Source organism: Anabrus simplex, chromosome 2, assembly GCF_040414725.1.
Source record: "Anabrus simplex isolate iqAnaSimp1 chromosome 2, ASM4041472v1, whole genome shotgun sequence".
Taxonomy (NCBI): Eukaryota; Metazoa; Arthropoda; class Insecta; order Orthoptera; family Tettigoniidae; genus Anabrus; species Anabrus simplex.
In genome coordinates, this window is record NC_090266.1 from 1,143,673,170 (window position 1) to 1,143,691,659 (window position 18,490).

General features: G+C 37.9%; 1 protein-coding gene across 2 annotated transcripts in view; it reads right to left on the reverse strand.

Annotated features, from left to right (window-relative positions):
• Window positions 1-3,668: 3,668 nt before the first annotated feature.
• The window catches only part of LOC136863353 (ras-related protein Rab-7L1), a 138,760-nt gene continuing 123,938 nt past the window's right edge, over window positions 3,669-18,490 (reverse strand). Inside the window, exon 5 of one of the 2 annotated variants that reach the window (XM_067139739.2) lies at window positions 3,669-7,741. In XM_067139739.2, the coding sequence (XP_066995840.1) occupies window positions 7,621-7,741 (121 nt within the window). In that variant the 3' untranslated portion in view covers window positions 3,669-7,620. Of the gene's footprint in view, window positions 7,742-17,748; window positions 18,016-18,490 lie in introns of those variants that run through there. The other variant, XM_067139740.2, reaches the window with a different exon arrangement.

Below are 18,490 nucleotides of genomic sequence, written 5' to 3' on the forward strand. Positions count from 1 at the left end.
CTATTAAATACAAAAATTTAATGCTGTATTCAACTACAACATTTATATAATTATACAGAACTAGTTTCGACACATAATAGTGTCATCCTCAGCTGTAATTGAAAAATAGGCATACATACAATTCATAATACGACTTAAATTTTTTTTGCTAGTTGTTTTACGTCGTACCGACACAGATATGTCTTATGGCGACGATGGGACAGGAAGGGGTTAGGAGTGAGAAGGAAGCAGCCGTGGCCTTAATTAAGGTACAGCCCCAGCATTTGCCTGGTGTGAAAATGGGAAACGACGGAAAACCATTTTCAGGGCTGCCGACAGTGGGATTCGAACCTACTATCTCCCGAATACTGGATACACTTAAGCGACTGCAGCTATCGAGCTCGGTAGACTTAAAGTAAAGGGTGTGAAAAAAACTATTTAAAACTGTTTTGAAAATATTAACACATTAAAAAAAAAATTTATAACAAGTGAAAAACTTGCAAGTCAGTTATATGTTAAAAGAGTTCATTAAGGTCTCTTTATAAACAGCCAGTTGCAAGTGTCGAAACTAGTTCTGTATAATTATATAAATGTTGTAGTTGAATACAGCATTAAATTTTGTATTGAATAGGTGGAAATACCAAAACTTTATTTATTTATAAGCAATAGCTGAGCACGACCTATTGTCAGGTCACGAGGTCGTGTTCCAAGATGTTCAAGTTCTTAGCCACACTAAACACTACAGGTCTAGGATTATACGGGAAGCTGTGAAAATATGTAAAAATCCTAACAATTGCAACAGGGACACTGGCTGTCAATTAAGTAATACATGGTTGCCAGCCATTAAGGATTTGCATAGGTAGTCTCTTCCCTGACCTTTCTATATTTGCGAATTTGTTTCGGTATTTTCCGAATTCACACGTTCGTCATCACCAGTTGGTTCATTCTAAGCTATGTGTTATGTGTTAATGTCATACTTGCATAATGTGCCCCACTCTCACAATGTCTCGTACCATTATCATCCTCTGGTTATCTCTATATACTTTCTTTCCATTCTTCAGCTCTGTTCTATTCTAACCTGGTGTCTTTCATTGCATTTTATTTTATTAGTTTCTATTTATTTCTTCTACCACAGCCAACGGCCGTAGCCGTGTTGAAACACCGGATCCCGTGAGATCTCCGAAGTTAAGCAACACTGGGCGTGGTCAGGAGTTGGATGGGTTGCCACGCGCTGTTGGTGGGGGGTAAGGGAATGGAGGAGCGGAAAGGAACTGGCCACCCTACCGCACGTAAACTCCGGCTCAGGAACACCTCTGCGGAGGTTCGGACCTGCCTTCGGGCAGAATAACCCTTACCTACCTCTTCTACCACATTTGTCCCTGATTCGTCTGATGTCCTGTCTGTTACTCCTCACGCACGCACGATGTGATAGAACATCTTAATTGGAGGTCAATGTTGTCGTCAGCTCCCGCTTGGAGCGCTGTGCCAGCATACAGAGAGCCACCTGGTGACGAAAAAGTGTACCACTACAGCTCCATCGGTAAACCATTCTTAAATTCAAACCCTCATTATTATAGAAGACTTCCTCGTGAACAGTCAAGATTTTATTCTGAGGATGCAGAGCAAAGTTCTCTGCGAAACGTGAAGAGTTTCACCTTGTTGTCTTGACACAGCGTAAGCCCATATCATGTCTTACAGTTATGATGGTTAATACTGCTGTTTACAATTGCTGCCATAGCACTTACAATTACAATATTGCATAATAATGTAGCATTGAACAGGTGGACCATTACGACATAAGTTTAGTTGTTATCGTGATCACAATTCAGTACAGATCAAAACCATGAAGTTTATATCCTATGACAGCATTAGAACTATGGGTCGCAGAAAAATGCATGTAAGCTTGGTGATAGTCTGCAAACATATGATACTTTGCATACCGCAAGGATGAAAAAAAAATGTTAAGAGGTATATATAAAAAATAGAAGTGGAGTGAGAAAAGATGCCTGTGTTATGCCAGATTCAATTAATGCTGAACTGAAACAAATATTATCATTGTTAAAATATCGTTCGTGCAGGTTAGAGAGGACAAGCTCTTGACAAACACAATCAAAGGCCTTACTGAAATTAAAGAGGCACAACAGAGTTAATTTTCTTTGGTCAATGGCAGGTCAAATATCATTACTAACTCGTAATAATGCTGTGACTCCACTGCGGTTTTTCTTGAAAACTGAATGGTGAATAATTTTTATATTATGTTCATGTAGATATAGCGAGACCTGGTTGTGAATGATCCTTCTGTTCATTAAGCTCGTCAAGAGCTTGTCCACTCCAACCCACCCGAAAAATATTTTAACAATAACAACAGTTGTTTCAGTTCAGCATTAATTTAAGCAAAGCCTTTGATTGTGTAATTCAACTCTCTCGGTGTGTCATATTAATATAATTGTAATGAACTGGGAAGTTTAGGGCTAGTTGTGATGATTGTTATTTTGTGGAACCATACCATAAGATTATTAGATTATAATGGTTGAGAAGGCAGCAGAAAACTATTTCTAGGGTGATCTTCAGGTATTCGATATTAGTGATGAATTTTCTGCAAAAGTTATCCTATTTTCTTCTAGGAATATGAACTTGTGGATTTCTGCCATTAAAGATAATATCTTGGGAGTATTTTTAAACATATATTACAAAAATAACAAGCATTTTTTAGAACTCTATGTCTATGTTCCTATTTATGTTACACTGCTGCGCCAGAGCCAAGGAGTACGAAGATCTGCCCTGCAATGCCATTCGGATGAGGTGTCTATCTTTGGGGGGGGGTGCGACCAGACCCATCTCGTCGTGTTCTACGGCCTTCTGTCAACCATTCTGTACACACCCGTTGCACTGCCGACATACTACATCCCACACGAGCAGCAATTTCCCAATTTCCCAGATGGATCCATCACTTTCTCTCATGCCAATAATGTGCCCTCTTTCTAAATCACTCATATGATGGTATGGTTCTCGCATACATCTGCGAGGCATCCTGCACGTCTACTCAAGTCACACTGATCCATTACCTTCGGTTAATTTTTTATGCTAGTGGCTTTATGTCGCACACACACACCTAGGTCTGATGGCGACGATGGGATAGGAAAGGACTAGGAGTTGGAAGTGGCCTTAATTAAGGTACAGCCCCAGCATTTGCCTGGTGTGAAAATGGGAAACTACGGAACACCATCTTCAGGGCTGCCAACAGTGGAATTCAAACCTACTATTTCCCGGATACAAGCTCACAGCTGCGGACACCTAACCGCATGGCCAACTCGCCCGGTATCTTCTGTTTATAGCGACGAGAGCCGCAGGCACATTTTACCAGTCGGTGGTGGTGCCCTGAAATATCGATGTGGACCCTGAACCTGAGGACCGACATGGTTCAAATGCTAATCATTTCTTTAGTATATGCTAATGCACATGTCCTGCGAATATGAACTTTCTATCTCTAGTCTTTCAAGGTGTTTTGGTTTTTATGAACATGAGTGTATATTTAGAACATTCTGAATCCATCTCTACCTCCAATGCCTCTAAGTCCTTTCTCAAACGAAATATGCTGCCATCATTTCATTCCATGACAAAAAGGCAGATAAGATCAGGAAAAAGGAAAGGTTATGGAAGAGCCCAATGAAGAATCAATTTTACTGTCATATAGCAAGTTTAATAAAGTATCTTTATTTATGTATCATGTATACTTATCAATAAGAATGTAAATAAATTATTAGTCATTTTAATGGTTCACTTAAATTATCATCTCTCAAAAGGTCTGCTCACTCATAACTCTTAAAATATATAAAGATAATTCGTTGTATATGCACAATATAAAGGAAACAACATGGATATGGTCTGGTTTCAAACCTACCGAGTACAAAAAGTTTTCAAATTAAAAGTTAAATAATGCAAGAACAATGTCTTTAAATATGCTTAAACCAATACCCTAATATGAGAATAGATAATGGCTTCAGCAGAGGGCCATAGAAGTTACTGAAGATAGAGAGATTTAAATGCTTCATTTTTCTCGTAACTCCATCACTATAGCTCACAGTGAAATACCAAACAGGGTGGGGTGGGGGAGGGAGAGAGGGTGTAGGGTGTGTGTGTGTGTGTGTGTGTGTGTGTGTGTTAACATGTAGGTACGTCTAGGGGTGGATCAATAAAAAATTTAACTGAATGAAAGTGAACAAAATTATTAACAAAATGACCAAAAGTAAAAAGTTTCAATTGTAACTTGAACATCAAACTGTTTACTTATAACTTAGTACATTAAGAGATGAAACTGTTTTCAATATGGACATCGTGATTTGGAAGTCTCATTCAGGTAAAGAAAACTCTGGTCCGTAACGAACAATATTCACACAATCTCATTCTGATTATATAACCCTGTCCCTTCTCCCAAACACTCGCAATATAATGCACAACATAATAATAATAAAAAAGAATTAAAGGAAAGATAGAACAATACACAGGCAATGACCAATTTTGTTTCAAGGCTGGAAAGGAACTAGAGATACAATTCTTGGTCTATGCATAATTTTTGAGAGGAGACTTGAATAGGAATATTCATGTGACTTTCATCAACCTAGAAGAGGCATTTGATATGGTGGACTGAAAATTTCTCTGTAAAACCATGAAAATGGTAGGAATTGACTGGAAGATCAGAAGCTTAATACTGATTCTGTACAACCACAGCAAATTGAGACTGAAGTGAACAGAAGCAAAGCAACAGCAAAAATAAGGAAAAGTGAAAGATAGGGCTGTCCACTTTCATGTTACTTATTCAATACATACATAGAAAGGCAACACCAGGAATGTAAACATAAACAACTGGTATTAAAATTAATGGGAAGGAGGTGCACTGTATAGGTTATGCAGTTGATACTGCAATAGTTGCCGACAGTGAAAACTGAAATGAATAGAACACTAATTGTACTGGCTGAAATCCTCCCCAAACAGAACCTCAAACACTAAGATGACAAAGATAATAGTTATAAGTTATAAACATACATCTGAGGGTGAAATAATGATTGGTAATTAAAAAACTGAGCAGGTGAGCCAATTTCATCTTAGAAGCACCGTCACCAGTGACAACAGAATTACAAATGAGGCAAAGAAAAGAATACCTATGGCTAAGAAAGCCTTCAAAAAACATAAAACATCTATTGAGCAGTTAAGTACAATAACACAGAAACAAGGAATTTGTGAAGAACTTAGTCTGGGGTGTACTTATGTAAGGATGTGAAAGTTGGACACTGGGGAAATTCAAAGGACAGAGATTGGGACCAATGAGAATGTGGAAAGGAATAACCCAAACAAGTAGAACATAGAAGGAAAGTAACACTCAGCTTCTCTCAGAAAGAGAATAAAAAAAGAAGCCTCATTAGAGACTGAAAGAAGGGTCAAATATTTAGACAACACATTGACTTCCTTTGCAACATCTTTGAAGTAAAAGTTGTTGGCAAGAGGGCAAGAGGACATCCAAGAGAGTCCCATTTTAAAATCTTGGCTCTTATTTAGAGCTAAAGAGATCTGCTCAAGGCAGAACTTCCTCGTTGCATCGACAAGCCTTTAGAATATGAATGAATGAATGAATGAATGAATGAATGAATGAATGAATGAATGAATGAATGAATATTCATTCTTAGTGAAAGAGTATTTCAGCTTCATACCGTTCAAACAGATGGAGGTTTAAAGGGTGTGGTATGGTACTTTGTATGATAGTTGTAACACTGTGACAAGCCCCTTGCCATAAGCTATTATCAAGATTTGAAAAGATGTACTTAAAATTAACATCACCAGATAAAAACCAAATCAACTCCAAGTATTTCACTATATTTCTTAAATAACAATTTAAATAACAGTAAATATATAAGTGTTACATTAATGACTTAATTCCAAATCACCCTGAACAAATAATATATATACCACAGACAAAAGCAGTTACAGGGATATCACCAAAAGAATTAAAATCATAGATAAATATGAAGTGTATCAACCTTCCACCTTTCATGATCAATGTCTAATTTCTTGTAATATACTGTATATGGTAACTGTGGAACATCCCATATTAATTAAAGAAGTTAACAATCAACTGAATTCCATTTATCAACAATAAACAAGAACATTTTTATGCATAAAAAATATATCAAAAGGTAAAGTACATTATAACAAATCATAAAGCAGTAACTTGGCAAACTAACAGCCAACAACTTCATAGCTAGAGTAAATTAGTAAAAGTGACTCAGTGTACAAGTCAGGAACAAACATATGAAATAAGTACTTAATTTAAAAAATTAAGACAAGGTTTGATGTTCTCATGAAATCCACAAAAGTAGCTACTAATGAAAAGTGTTATCACTCTTGCACTATTGGACGTAATTTAGTTATATCTTCATACAAAATAATTCTTATTGTACACAGGCAGGTTGAATTACACAAAATAACTGCATAATAAAAAATATAAATGGGAGACAGTCAGGTCAAATTGCACAATAATGATTACATAATAAAGAATGTAAATGTCATGGCTAATAGCTGAACAACATACAAATTGGAAGAATACTTTGCTACTCTACAATACAAAGTATAAAATAATAACAGTAAAATTGTTACCTAAAGAAACAGTATTAAACTGTACACCTATTTTGTAGCATTTTATAGCAAAAATGCAAATATTAATGGAAGAATAAAAAATTACTTCCCAGAAAAGATTTTATAAACATTGGTGATTGTCAAACAGTTTATAAACATATATGGAATGCAGACTTTGAGGTACCATACAAATTAGAACTCTAGTTTCAGTACTACTTTTCAAACAACAGCACATACCTCAGAATGTGGGTGGGATAAAGATATACAAATCTTTAAATTATAAAATGAGTATTAAATTTATTAATATCAACAAAATCTCATGTCTTAAGCATAATCTATAGGATTGTTTATCACAGCCAGTTATATATGAAAAATAGATGAGTACATCTGAATCTAATGTCAACTATACATGAATAAATTACCTTTAAAAAAATTAAATTGAAATATTTATACATACTTCATGGTAATTCACAGGTCATCAACAGGAAAATAAGGCTAGACAAATACTGTAGAGAGAATAGAGTTCTTAGGAATTGGTATCACAGTTTTAAAATTGACTTTCAATAGATTTTTAAACATAAATAATTTAAGCTGCACTGTTATCTAACACACAAATTACATAATTGATGGGAGTTTGGTGCTGATTGTATTATGCAGCATATAATATGATTCAGCCACTAGCATGCTTCTAAAATTTGTATAATTACCAACATAAAACTTACTAATAAATATTTTTCCAGATGTTAATTGGTTCAATGAAACCTAACTTTACTAAATATATACCATTAAGACTTCTGTTAAGATAGTACAGACTATTGCACAGAAAGCTGATCAATCATATTGCACATGCTCACATAAACTCAACAAAGGGACATATACCAACGTTTGTGGAAAATAATTAATAAATCACTGAATAGTAGGATTTTCTTTCTTTCTTTTTTTTTTTTTTTTGTTCTTTTGAACACAAACTCTTTTGCACAGTTTACAGGCCAGTTGAAAATGGCAGTAGTTTTATTAGCAGAAGCAACTTCTCTTTGAAGGTTGGAATACAGGACCAGTCAGTTTCAGACTCTCCGAGTCTAGGCTGATGTTTCCCAGTAGACCTTCATGTCGCATCATAACTTCAACCAGAAATCTTGAAAGAAAAGAAAAATACAAGTAAAACATTTAAGAACTGGAATAAAATTTATAAAGTTACAAATGAAAACATTCTATGTTCACATATACATGCAACATTGGAATGAACAGAGTAACCATCTCAAGGCTTCACCAGATGTCAAAGAAATACAGTGACCACAAAACAAGAGTTTAGGGCACACTCAATGGATGAGAAAGGAGCTAATGGCAGAAGACAACAGCTTTTTTGTACCATCCACTGTCCTGTAAGGCTCGGTTGTTAGTAGAGCTCCGAACTTGTGCTAGTGAGACGTGTGATATACACAACAGACTCTGTGATTGTAAGTGCTCAGTAACAATTATCCATCATAATTAAGTAACCCATTGACAAACAAATGTTTATTGTAGAAACGTATCTTCTAAAAAACGAAATATATATTTTTATATCAGGCTGCTTTACGTCGCACCAACACAGATAGGTTAGGGGTGCCCAGCTGTGAGCTTGCATTTGGAATATAGTGGGTTTGAATCCCACTGTCAGCAGCCCTGAAGATGATTTTCCGTTGTTTCCCATTTTCACACCAGGCAAATACTGGAGCTGTACATTAATTAAGACCACGGCCGCTTCCTTCCTACTCCTAGCCCTTTCCTATCCCATCTTTGCCATAAGCGCCATAGGAGCTCCGAAAGTTTGGAGCTGTCGTTGCAACACAAATTGCAAAAAGAAAAAAATCCTACTTTCCATTGGTACAATTTTGCTAACATTTCAAGCCCTTGACTGAAGGGGCCAACAGCTTCGGCCAGATATGGTTGTTTAGTTGGATGCTGGTTCCAAAGTGAAGGAAATGCCAAAAAAATCCAGCAGGCAGGATTTGTTCTTGAAATTAGGGGTTGTCTCATTGAAACCTGACAGTTAGGTATAAAAAGCCTTTAGGGGTGGTAAACCCACCGTAATAACAACCTATATAGAGCATCAAAGTGGATCAGGACAAAGAGCTAACGCATACCCTAGAAGTGATGTGCATCTATTTTGTCTCCGGGGAAGTGCGGGAAGCGGATGAATGTCAATGATCCACTGTCCAACCTATAGTAAGAGCTCCCTGGATAAGGATGACAGAAGAAGATTATTATTTCAGGTCCTTGATCATAACCCCATAATAAGATGTTCTCATACAAGGGTGCGTGGTCAATGCCTAAAATCCTTAGCATATAATGAATTACACTGGTCTACCAGCGATTTTTCTTTTTTTACTGAAAAAAAACTAATGTGGTGATTACATATCTGAAGTCAGTTCTTTCTATAACTTCACAATTTTAAAATACACTGCTGTTTCTAGAAAGTGAAACACCAAGACCGAGATCCGTGATCACAATGCAATTTATTCCACATATTAGGGACATGACAACACACAAATGATTACAATTACAGAACTGTACACGCACAGTGACCGTGGAAATTCAGTACGGCGTAGCGCCACCACACGCTGCAATCAGAGCCGCTATACGTCGTGGCATGGAATCAAAGAGCGCCTGAATATGCTGCTGGGGAATACTCTGCCACGCGGTCTGTAGGCGCGTCCATAAATCATCAACAGTAGTTGCAGGAGGACCTGAACGAACAAGTTACCGACCGACCATATCCCAGACGTGTTCAATGGGTGACAAATCCGGCAAATTGGCAGGCAAGGGAAGCAGTGGTATCCATCGTTCTTTGAAGAAGGCTTTCACATTCCTCGCCACATGTGGCCGGGCATTGTCCTGCTAGAATATGGCGTCTGGAACAGCCTGCAGGAGGGGCAGTGCCTCGGGCCGTAAAACCTCCCTGATGTAGCGGTAGCCGTTCAGATTGCCCTCAAGACGTAGGAGGCTAGATCATATATTATAGGCAATTGCACCCCAAACCATCACACCTGGCGTCTGTCTGGTATGCCACTCAAGAATAGTCTGCCGACGGCGTTCACCACGGCGGCGTTTAACGCTTATGCGGCAATCACTGTAGGACAAGTTGAAGCAGGACTCGTCCGAAAACACTACATTTTGCCACTCAGCATGCCAGCGTCGGTGTTCACGTGCCCATTGTAGTCTACGGTGCTGGTGGCTGCTGGTCAATGGAAACCGGCGCGATGACATGCGTGCCACCAGTCTGGCCTTCAGAAGACGGTGTCGAACCATTGATGCAGACATCCCCACACCCGTTGCAGTGCTCCAACATCGAGCCAACATCGTGGACGAAGCTGTTCTGCCCGTTACAGCCAAACGGACAAGATGGCGGTCATCTCGCGCTGTGGTCACATTGTGTTATCCACTACCCAGTCGGTGCTGTGTACAGCCCTCTTCTCTCCACAGCTTCCACATACGCCTCACTGTTGAAGCAGCATACCCTGTATGAGCCGCAATGTCACGGAACGACAGACCCATCTCCCGGAGCCTTATCATTCTGCCCCGTTCGAACGCACTCACATGCTGATATTCCCTCCTGTGATATCGGCGAGGCATAGTGGCACTTAGGTACACGTTTCCAATTCGTAGGATGGCTCCGCACTGACTGAGCATTGCGTAACTCTGCCCTGGCCGGTCACACACAGAAGGGCATTGCTGGGCCTACGTGCACGCCATCTTTCTGCAATTTAAATCATTTATTATGGTTCCACTGTTCTACACGTCCTCTGATTTTGGCGTGTTTCAGACCATTGCTTCTGAGTGTTTCACTTTCTACAAACAGCAGTGTATTAACAACAACAGCAACAACAAAAACAATAATTGAAAGCAGGAATTTCCACTGGGTTTGAGATCCGACAGCTGATGTGCGACATTACGTTGACATCAAAATCAAGGGCTCTTGAACTCAAAGCTCGGGATACATTTGTACTAGTGTCAACTAGATTTTTGGAAATTATTGAGCTGATAATTATGCTGAGTTAGTATATAACATACTTGGAGCATTTCAGAATCTATGTTGTCGCATGCCTTTACATATCGCCCCTACTCTGGCAAACTAACGAATCTGCAAATTGTCAAAAGGTTAGGAGAGCTGAAAGAAGTTGTGATTACTCATGTCAGATCAATGTTTATATTTAATGATTGGTTTTATGTGTTAGGCATACAGAACGAGCTGCAGATGTGAGACTTTGAAAGAGGGTAGACAATGTATAAATAATAAAATATAGACCAAAACTTGAGAACTACAGATTCCCTAGTTTGTCACTTTCGCTAGTTTGCCAGAGTGGGGACGATATGCACTTTCTTCATTCACAACTTGACTTTTTCCATCAAATCTGGATGCTGTGACCAGTATGCTGAGAGGTTTCATCATGACATATCAATGATAGAATCCAGGGTACCAGGGTCAATACAGTCCAAGCACATTGGTTGATTCTCCTGATTCCTACCGCGATCAACCACATGCCAACATAAGAGGAAAAGCAAACTTCTTAAGCACTTTTAACAGAATCTTCAGCGCTTACTACATACTGTAAGTGTATATCTTCTTATAAATGTATTTAATATAATCATTGGCAAAGAATATTTATAAACTAAGCTCAATTTATATCTTTAACATGACGCTACAGGTACATATGGAGTAGTAAGATTTAGAGTTAATTTAACAGTCCCGTAACTCAAAACCTGATGTGCTATGATAAATCTGATTACAGATCTGGAATCAGCATACCAATTTCAGTGTAAAACACTTAAAATTTCCTCAATAGCAGACAAAAAGTGATTTTTTTTTTAGAGCAGTGTTATCAGCTGTTCGTCATATCGTATGGTGATGATGACATGGGACTGGAAATGAAGCATCTATCGCCTTAACTAACATACAGCTCCAGTATTTCCTTGGTGTGAAAATGGAAAACAAATGGTAAACCCTCTTCTGGGCTGCCAACAGTGGGGTTTGAACCCACCATCTCCCAAACGCAAGCACACAGACATGTGACGCAAACCATGTAACCAACTCAGTGGGTTATAATCAATTACCAACCGGGCGAGTTGGAGATAGTGGGTTCGAATCACACTGTCAGCAGCCCTGAAGATGGTTTTCCATTTTCACATCAGGCAAATGCTGGGACTGCACCTTAATTAAGGCCACGGCCACTTCCTTCCAACTCCTAGGTCTTTCCTATCCCATCATCGCCATAAAACCTATCTGTGTCGGTGCAACGTAAAGCCACTAGCAAAAAGAAAAAAATCAATTACCATCTTTGTTTGTCCACATGCTCAACACAGTTTGTCCCTATGAACAACTGGAGCTGAAATTTTGATGTTTTCTAACAGCATCAATACAGTGTGTGCTATGCCAGAACCTTCACAGCATGTGTTGGATAATTTGAATCCATGCTTCTTTAGAAGCACTAATTTTTGTTCAAATCACATCTGCCATGTGCTTACAGTCTGGCTGTAATGTTCGAGTAATATGAATCTCCTGCTTTAGTATTCATAATCAATATAAGAGCAATCACAGTGCTTAAGGGACACTGACTGATCTGTTCCATTTGTAACACAAACACACACATGCAAAAAAAACAACACATTAGAGCAAAATTATTTTTGTGAGCCAAGTTGAATAAAAGAGCTGTAATAAAGTAGCCATCTGTCGAGTTCAATACTGTACACACATTCAGAGTCCTATTTCATGGGCTTAAAGACCATGCACTCTTTTGCTGATGGATGCTCTGACTTGACAGATTCATATATAGCTCATCTAGAGGAAAAACATGCAGAGTCCAAAATATTTGAAAGCATCTTCTGTGACTAAAAGAAGCAAGAACAAATTTGGAGGGGTCTAACCATATTCTGTCTATTAATTTCGTGGAATAAAGGGAAAAGGTGGTACACAACATTAGAGTAATAAATGTGCAACAGGATGAGTCAAAATGGGGAACAGAATTAGCAAAGAAATTTTAAATTGAAACACATTGTAGATGGTAACTGATGCACCAAATTAACATAAGTAATAGATCTTGGTGAGGGGACCACAATGTCACAAGTTTCAGGTTTGTAGCTTGCACTGTTACGCTATATTACAAAGAAATCAGTGATGTTAAAGGTTAATGGCTCAAAATGCAAAATAATGGAATGTACAAACACCTAGGAATAAGTGTCAGAACAAATGCTTGTTGGATACGAGTCCTTAACTCGATGTGTTTAGCGATAACAAATTAAAAAGTTATAACGTGATTTTTTTTTTTTTTTTTTGCTATTTGCTTTACTCTGCACCGACACAGGTAGTTCTTATGGCAATGACGGTACAGGAAAGGCCTAGAAGTGGGAAGGAAGCGGCCATGGCCTTAATTAAGGTACAGTCCCAGCATTTGCCTGGTGTGAAAATGGGAAACCACAGAAAACCATTTTCAGGGCTGCCAACAGTGGGGTTCGAACCCACTATCTCACGGATGCAAGCTCACAGCTATGCGCCCCTAACTGCACGGCCAACTCACCCAGTAACTTGAATCGTAGCAAAGAACATGTGGCAATACACCTATGATGAAGTAAACTGTGCACGGGCCACGTTGGGAGAGGAGAAGTGGCCTGTGATGTAATGTTTACAACCCAGACAAGACTAGTATGTAGAAAGTGAACACACACCACTTAGCCATGGTACAGTTCACATCGAGGGAATATTTGGACATGATTTTAATTTACAGCAAAGTAGGACATAATGCTCGTGCATCAGTGGAGATGTACGCTGAACGATTTCCACAAAGAAGAGTTCCATATCGGTGTACAATCAAACAGTCAGCACTGATCGGCATTTAGGGCTGTCACTCAGATGGCAGATAACTAGAGCCCTGCACGGATGCAGATATCCGCATATTTATCCGCGAAGTTAATGTCTTGGCGGATACAAACTGTATGGCAGTGCGGATAATTTTGCTGATAATTTCTAAATAATGCCATTTACTGATTTTTCACTCAGGTATACTCTTATTTTTGCTTGTGGTTAAGGACACTGGTATGGGAGAATAGTGATATATAAAGAGCCTTGCTACCATAAAGTCAAAAATTTGACCTTAGCCTAGCTGGCTCCTGTCCGCAATTAGTGGAAGGAACAAAGGTCAATACGTCGGTAGTTTTCGCAAGAGGAAGTCCCTCATGAACCTATAACGGTAGGGGTTCTGGTGCGGTTGTCAGGCCTATTGTATTATGTTAATAGATCGATCCGTTTCAATATTTTGGGTGTAATATACTGTAGTTAAATATTTACAATACCCACGGATAACTATTTTGCGAATGCAGATAACCATTCGCGGATGCAGATATTATTTTGTATAACCGCGCAGAGCTCTATAAATAACGTATCGGTTGTTTATCTAGACTTTTCTTAAATGATTTTAAAGAAGTTGGAAATTTATCAAACCTCTCCCTTCATGAATTATTCCAGTTCCTAATTCTTCCTATAAATGATATTTGCCCAATTTGTCCTTTTTAATTCAGACTGTCATTCTATGATCTTCCCTACATTTATATTAATCATTCAATCAGTTTCCAGAGATCTGCCTTTAGGGCTGTTGCCCAGGTGGTAGACTACCTATCAGTTGTTAACCTACTCTTTTCTTATATGAAACAAATTCTTTTCTTAAATGATTGCAGAGAAGTTGGAAATTTTACGAATATCTCCATTGGTAAATTATTCCATTTGCTAATTCCTCTTCCTATAAACAAATATTTGCTGTAATTTGTCATCTTGAATTCCAACTTTATCTTCATAATTATGAATTTTCTTAATTCAAGCATATTTGTCTACTAATATAATTCCATGCCACCTCTCCACTAACAGCTCGGAATATAATGCTTATTCAGAATATTTAGAGATTTAAGTATTTCCACCCAATCAATACAATTTTTAATCACTGTCAGTAATTATTTATAAAAAGTATGCAGTACATGTTTCACCCCCTAGGAGACATCTTCAGCTGCTTCACACAGTTCAAATTAAAATAAACATAGCAGACATTGACAACGATCTAGTATAATTACAACATTTTAAGTCCTAGAATCAAACTAATGAGTATGCACTGAGTACATTTTAAAAGATGCTTAGAACAAAATCTCAGTCATAAAATTACAGTCTCAGAAAAAAAAAAAAAAAAAAAAAAAAAACATCCACTGTTTCTTCAAGTTACAATAATCACACTTTAAAATTTTCTCTTTACAGTAAAATTTGTCGTTCTTATGATGAATATAAAATACATTCTTCATAAGTTTCCAAAACCTATCCTGACTGAAGCCAGAAGGATTCCTCAAGGTTGAAAAGAACAACGTATTGAACTATTACGGTAACAAAAGTTGTGGAATTTATATGTGCAAGTGTTCAATAAAGATAAATATTTGGAAGAAAAAAACGAACTATGACTGGAATGAACCAAAATGGAATTTTAGTATGTACGTTGGTGAGAAAGAACACTCACCCTTTTGTTGTTCTGTACAGCTGACTCCCCTCAGGTGATGTGGCCAGGCTTGGCTTTGTGCAGGGGCTTGGTCAGATGCAGATGGGAGGGGAAGAGGGAAAGGGGGAGAGGAAGCGGTACTCGTAAGAGAAATTAACAGAATGGATTTCTTAATTGAAAGCGACTGGACTGTTTTAATACCTAATATTTCTAGAAAAGAAAGTATTTGAACAAATAATGGTTTTATATTTTCAAGGACATCATTCAAATTAAAATTACTATTGTAAAATTGACCCAAAAAATGTACAAATTTTCCATGATGTTAATAAGATTACCTTTACTGACCCTCCATACGACGGTCATATCTTGGTTAAATGAAACAAAGGAATGATGAGTTTCACTCATATGACTGCTCAATGAAGAAAATTTTCGGTGCTTTTTTTGGTAGTCATTCCTCTGGAAAGAGTTATTGTTAACAGATGCTTGAACTGGAAGATATAACATCAGGCAACAGCCAGTTTAAACACTTGCCCACGTAACCTCGCAGCTTCATCAGTAGCTACCACAAGCCGCTGCATTGCAATTCCCAAAACAGGGCTTTCCTCTAGAAGAGTTCAAGCAACAGATCTGAAACTTGCAACGATGTGATCCTCTCTCCAAGCTCCATTCATCATATCATCATCATTTCCCTTTATCCAGCTGTAGCCAGGTAGGGGCAAATATGGTTCCTCTCCACTTTCTTCGGTCTTTCCACCACTCCTCCACCAAGAGTGTCCCAGCCCAGGTTTCTTTCCATAATACTGCGTTGGATTGTATCCTTCCATCTCAATCGTGGTCGTCCATGGCCTCTCCTTCCTTGCATTTGCATTTCCATCACCTTTTTTGGCATTCTTTTGCCACACATTTGCTTTATGTGCCCAAACCATCTTCGTCGGCTCTTCTCTATTCTATCATTCATTTTTTCCACACCAATTTCTTCCCGGATTTTCTCATTCCTCATTTTCTCTCTTCTACTCTTGTGTATCATACTACTCAAGAACTTCATTTCGGCTGCCTGTATTCGACTCTCCTTCTTTGTCATTGTCCAAGTTTCTGCTCCGTAAGTTGTTACGGGTATGTAATACATCTTGTACATAGTTTCCTTTGCTTCCATTGGAACATCTTTGTCCCATAACATGTTTCTTACACTATGATAGAAACAACATCCAGCTTGAATCCTCTTACTAATCTCAGCATCCAGTCGAGCATTCTCCATTAATTCAGTCCCAGGTATTTGAACGTTTCTACTACTTCCTGGGGCTTGTCTGCAAGTCTTGTAGGCTCCAAGATCCATTATTAATGTTAATTTGTATACCAGTATTCAATATTCACTTATTTCTACTGCACCATGAGCACACTAAGGTTAAGGTTAAATGAGGATCTACAGATAATCTTTACTTTCTTAATGTAAATTCATCTTTTTTTCTCAACTACTACTTCATCCTCAGAGCAATCTTCTGCGTCTTTCTCAACGCCCCTTTTATTATTACTGAAAAACTGGTCAACATCACATGGCCCAAGCATCTACACTAATAAGAACGATTGTATGGCCTTGGCTACAGTGTGCAATTAAAAAAAAATGATGTCATTTAGGTGCCCCCATGTCAATTTTGAAGTAGAGAAACTCAAACTCTATTGGGTGACCCATGGCTGAGTTTTAATTATAAGTAATTAATTAATTAATTTTGCTGGGTAAATACCAAAATGTATGACCAGACATCTTTTGCATGCCAACATTGTACAGCATGAAGTGCTGAATTGATTTTTTCAGTCCTTCAAAAATTTGACTGGCTATGCTGAGTCTGAAGCAGTGATCTTGAGATACAAAGGCCAACACTCTACCAATGATCCACAGAGAAAGTCACCATCTACACTGATTTATAGTGACAGCATCATTCCACTATTCGGGGATTTTAACCTTCATTGGTTAATTCCGACAGCTTGGGGGCTGAATGTGTGAGCCATTCATCAAAGGTAGGGCCCCATCTTCACACATGCACAGAACACCTATATGTGTCTGTTCCAAAGACCTGCACCGGGCCTCTTCGGAAGTCACATGCGATCATTATTATTATTTCCATTTGCGCATTCCAGAAATTATTCCTACTATTTTGATGCCTTTTGTCTTCAGGAAAGGTGCCTTGATACTTGAGAGAAGACACTATCCAAAAGTAAATGCAGAAAAAACTCTGGGTAAAACTATACTGTCAGTACAAAGACTCATATTTCGAATAGTTCAACTTCAAATCATGGCAAGTACGAACCAACAGACAAAATTTAAAACAAATCTACATCAGCAGAGGCCAACGAGCAAAGATGGCTATAGTATATTTAAAAAAAGTTTAAAAGACATAACATTCACAGAATAATGATTAAGAGCAGCATATATACAGATTTATAACAAATGGAGGAAAAAATATTCAGCCACATTCCAAGTTAGCATTAATCAGCATAAAGACTATATTACCACAACTTCTGTCCATTTATTTAGTATAGAAACTTACACACAATAAAGTAATAAATACACTTCTAGATGATGGAAAATAGAAGCAAGGTTAATGAAAAAATAAAAATAAATTACAGTAATATTAGATATTTTCCTTTATTTTTCTGACACACTTTAATGTACAATGAATATAGTTTTATTAAGGTTAAATTACTGGCTACTAATAACCTCTACATTCTTATTTCAAGACAAAACATTGATTCATCTTTTAAATGGCCATTTCTTCCTCAGAATGAAGTTTCCATGGTGGAGTTCTGAGGATTTCTCTATAATGCTTTAATTACTCAAGGGATAGTATACAATACCCCATCAATAAACATAATTCTGTTTCCAGTTTCCTCTCTACGATGGACGAACAAAAGCCTGAAACAAATATGCAAGATCATCACTGTCAATTCTCTATCTATCACTTTAACACATACACAGAACAGCGAGTGAGTATGAATACAGTACATAAATGTCATCATTATGGCCATCCACACAGATAATACTCTGAATAACAGTACCAAAAATGCCTAATGTCAAATGGTGGTAATATTTTGCAACCTATATTAACTGGATTTTAAACAACAGAAAGCACGAGAACAAAACATTTCATGTCCCCATAACAGGAGTTACCACGTGCAACAGTACTAGCATTTTGATAATTTTTTCTTTTTTTAATGTTATTGCCTTTACATCCCACTAACTACCGTTACAGTTTTCGGAGATGCCGAGGTGCCGGAAATAAGTCCCGCAGGAGTTCGTTTACATGCCAGTAAATCTACCGACACGAGGCTGACGTATTTGAGTACCTTCAAATACCGCCAGTCAGAGCCAGGATTGAACCTGCCAAGTT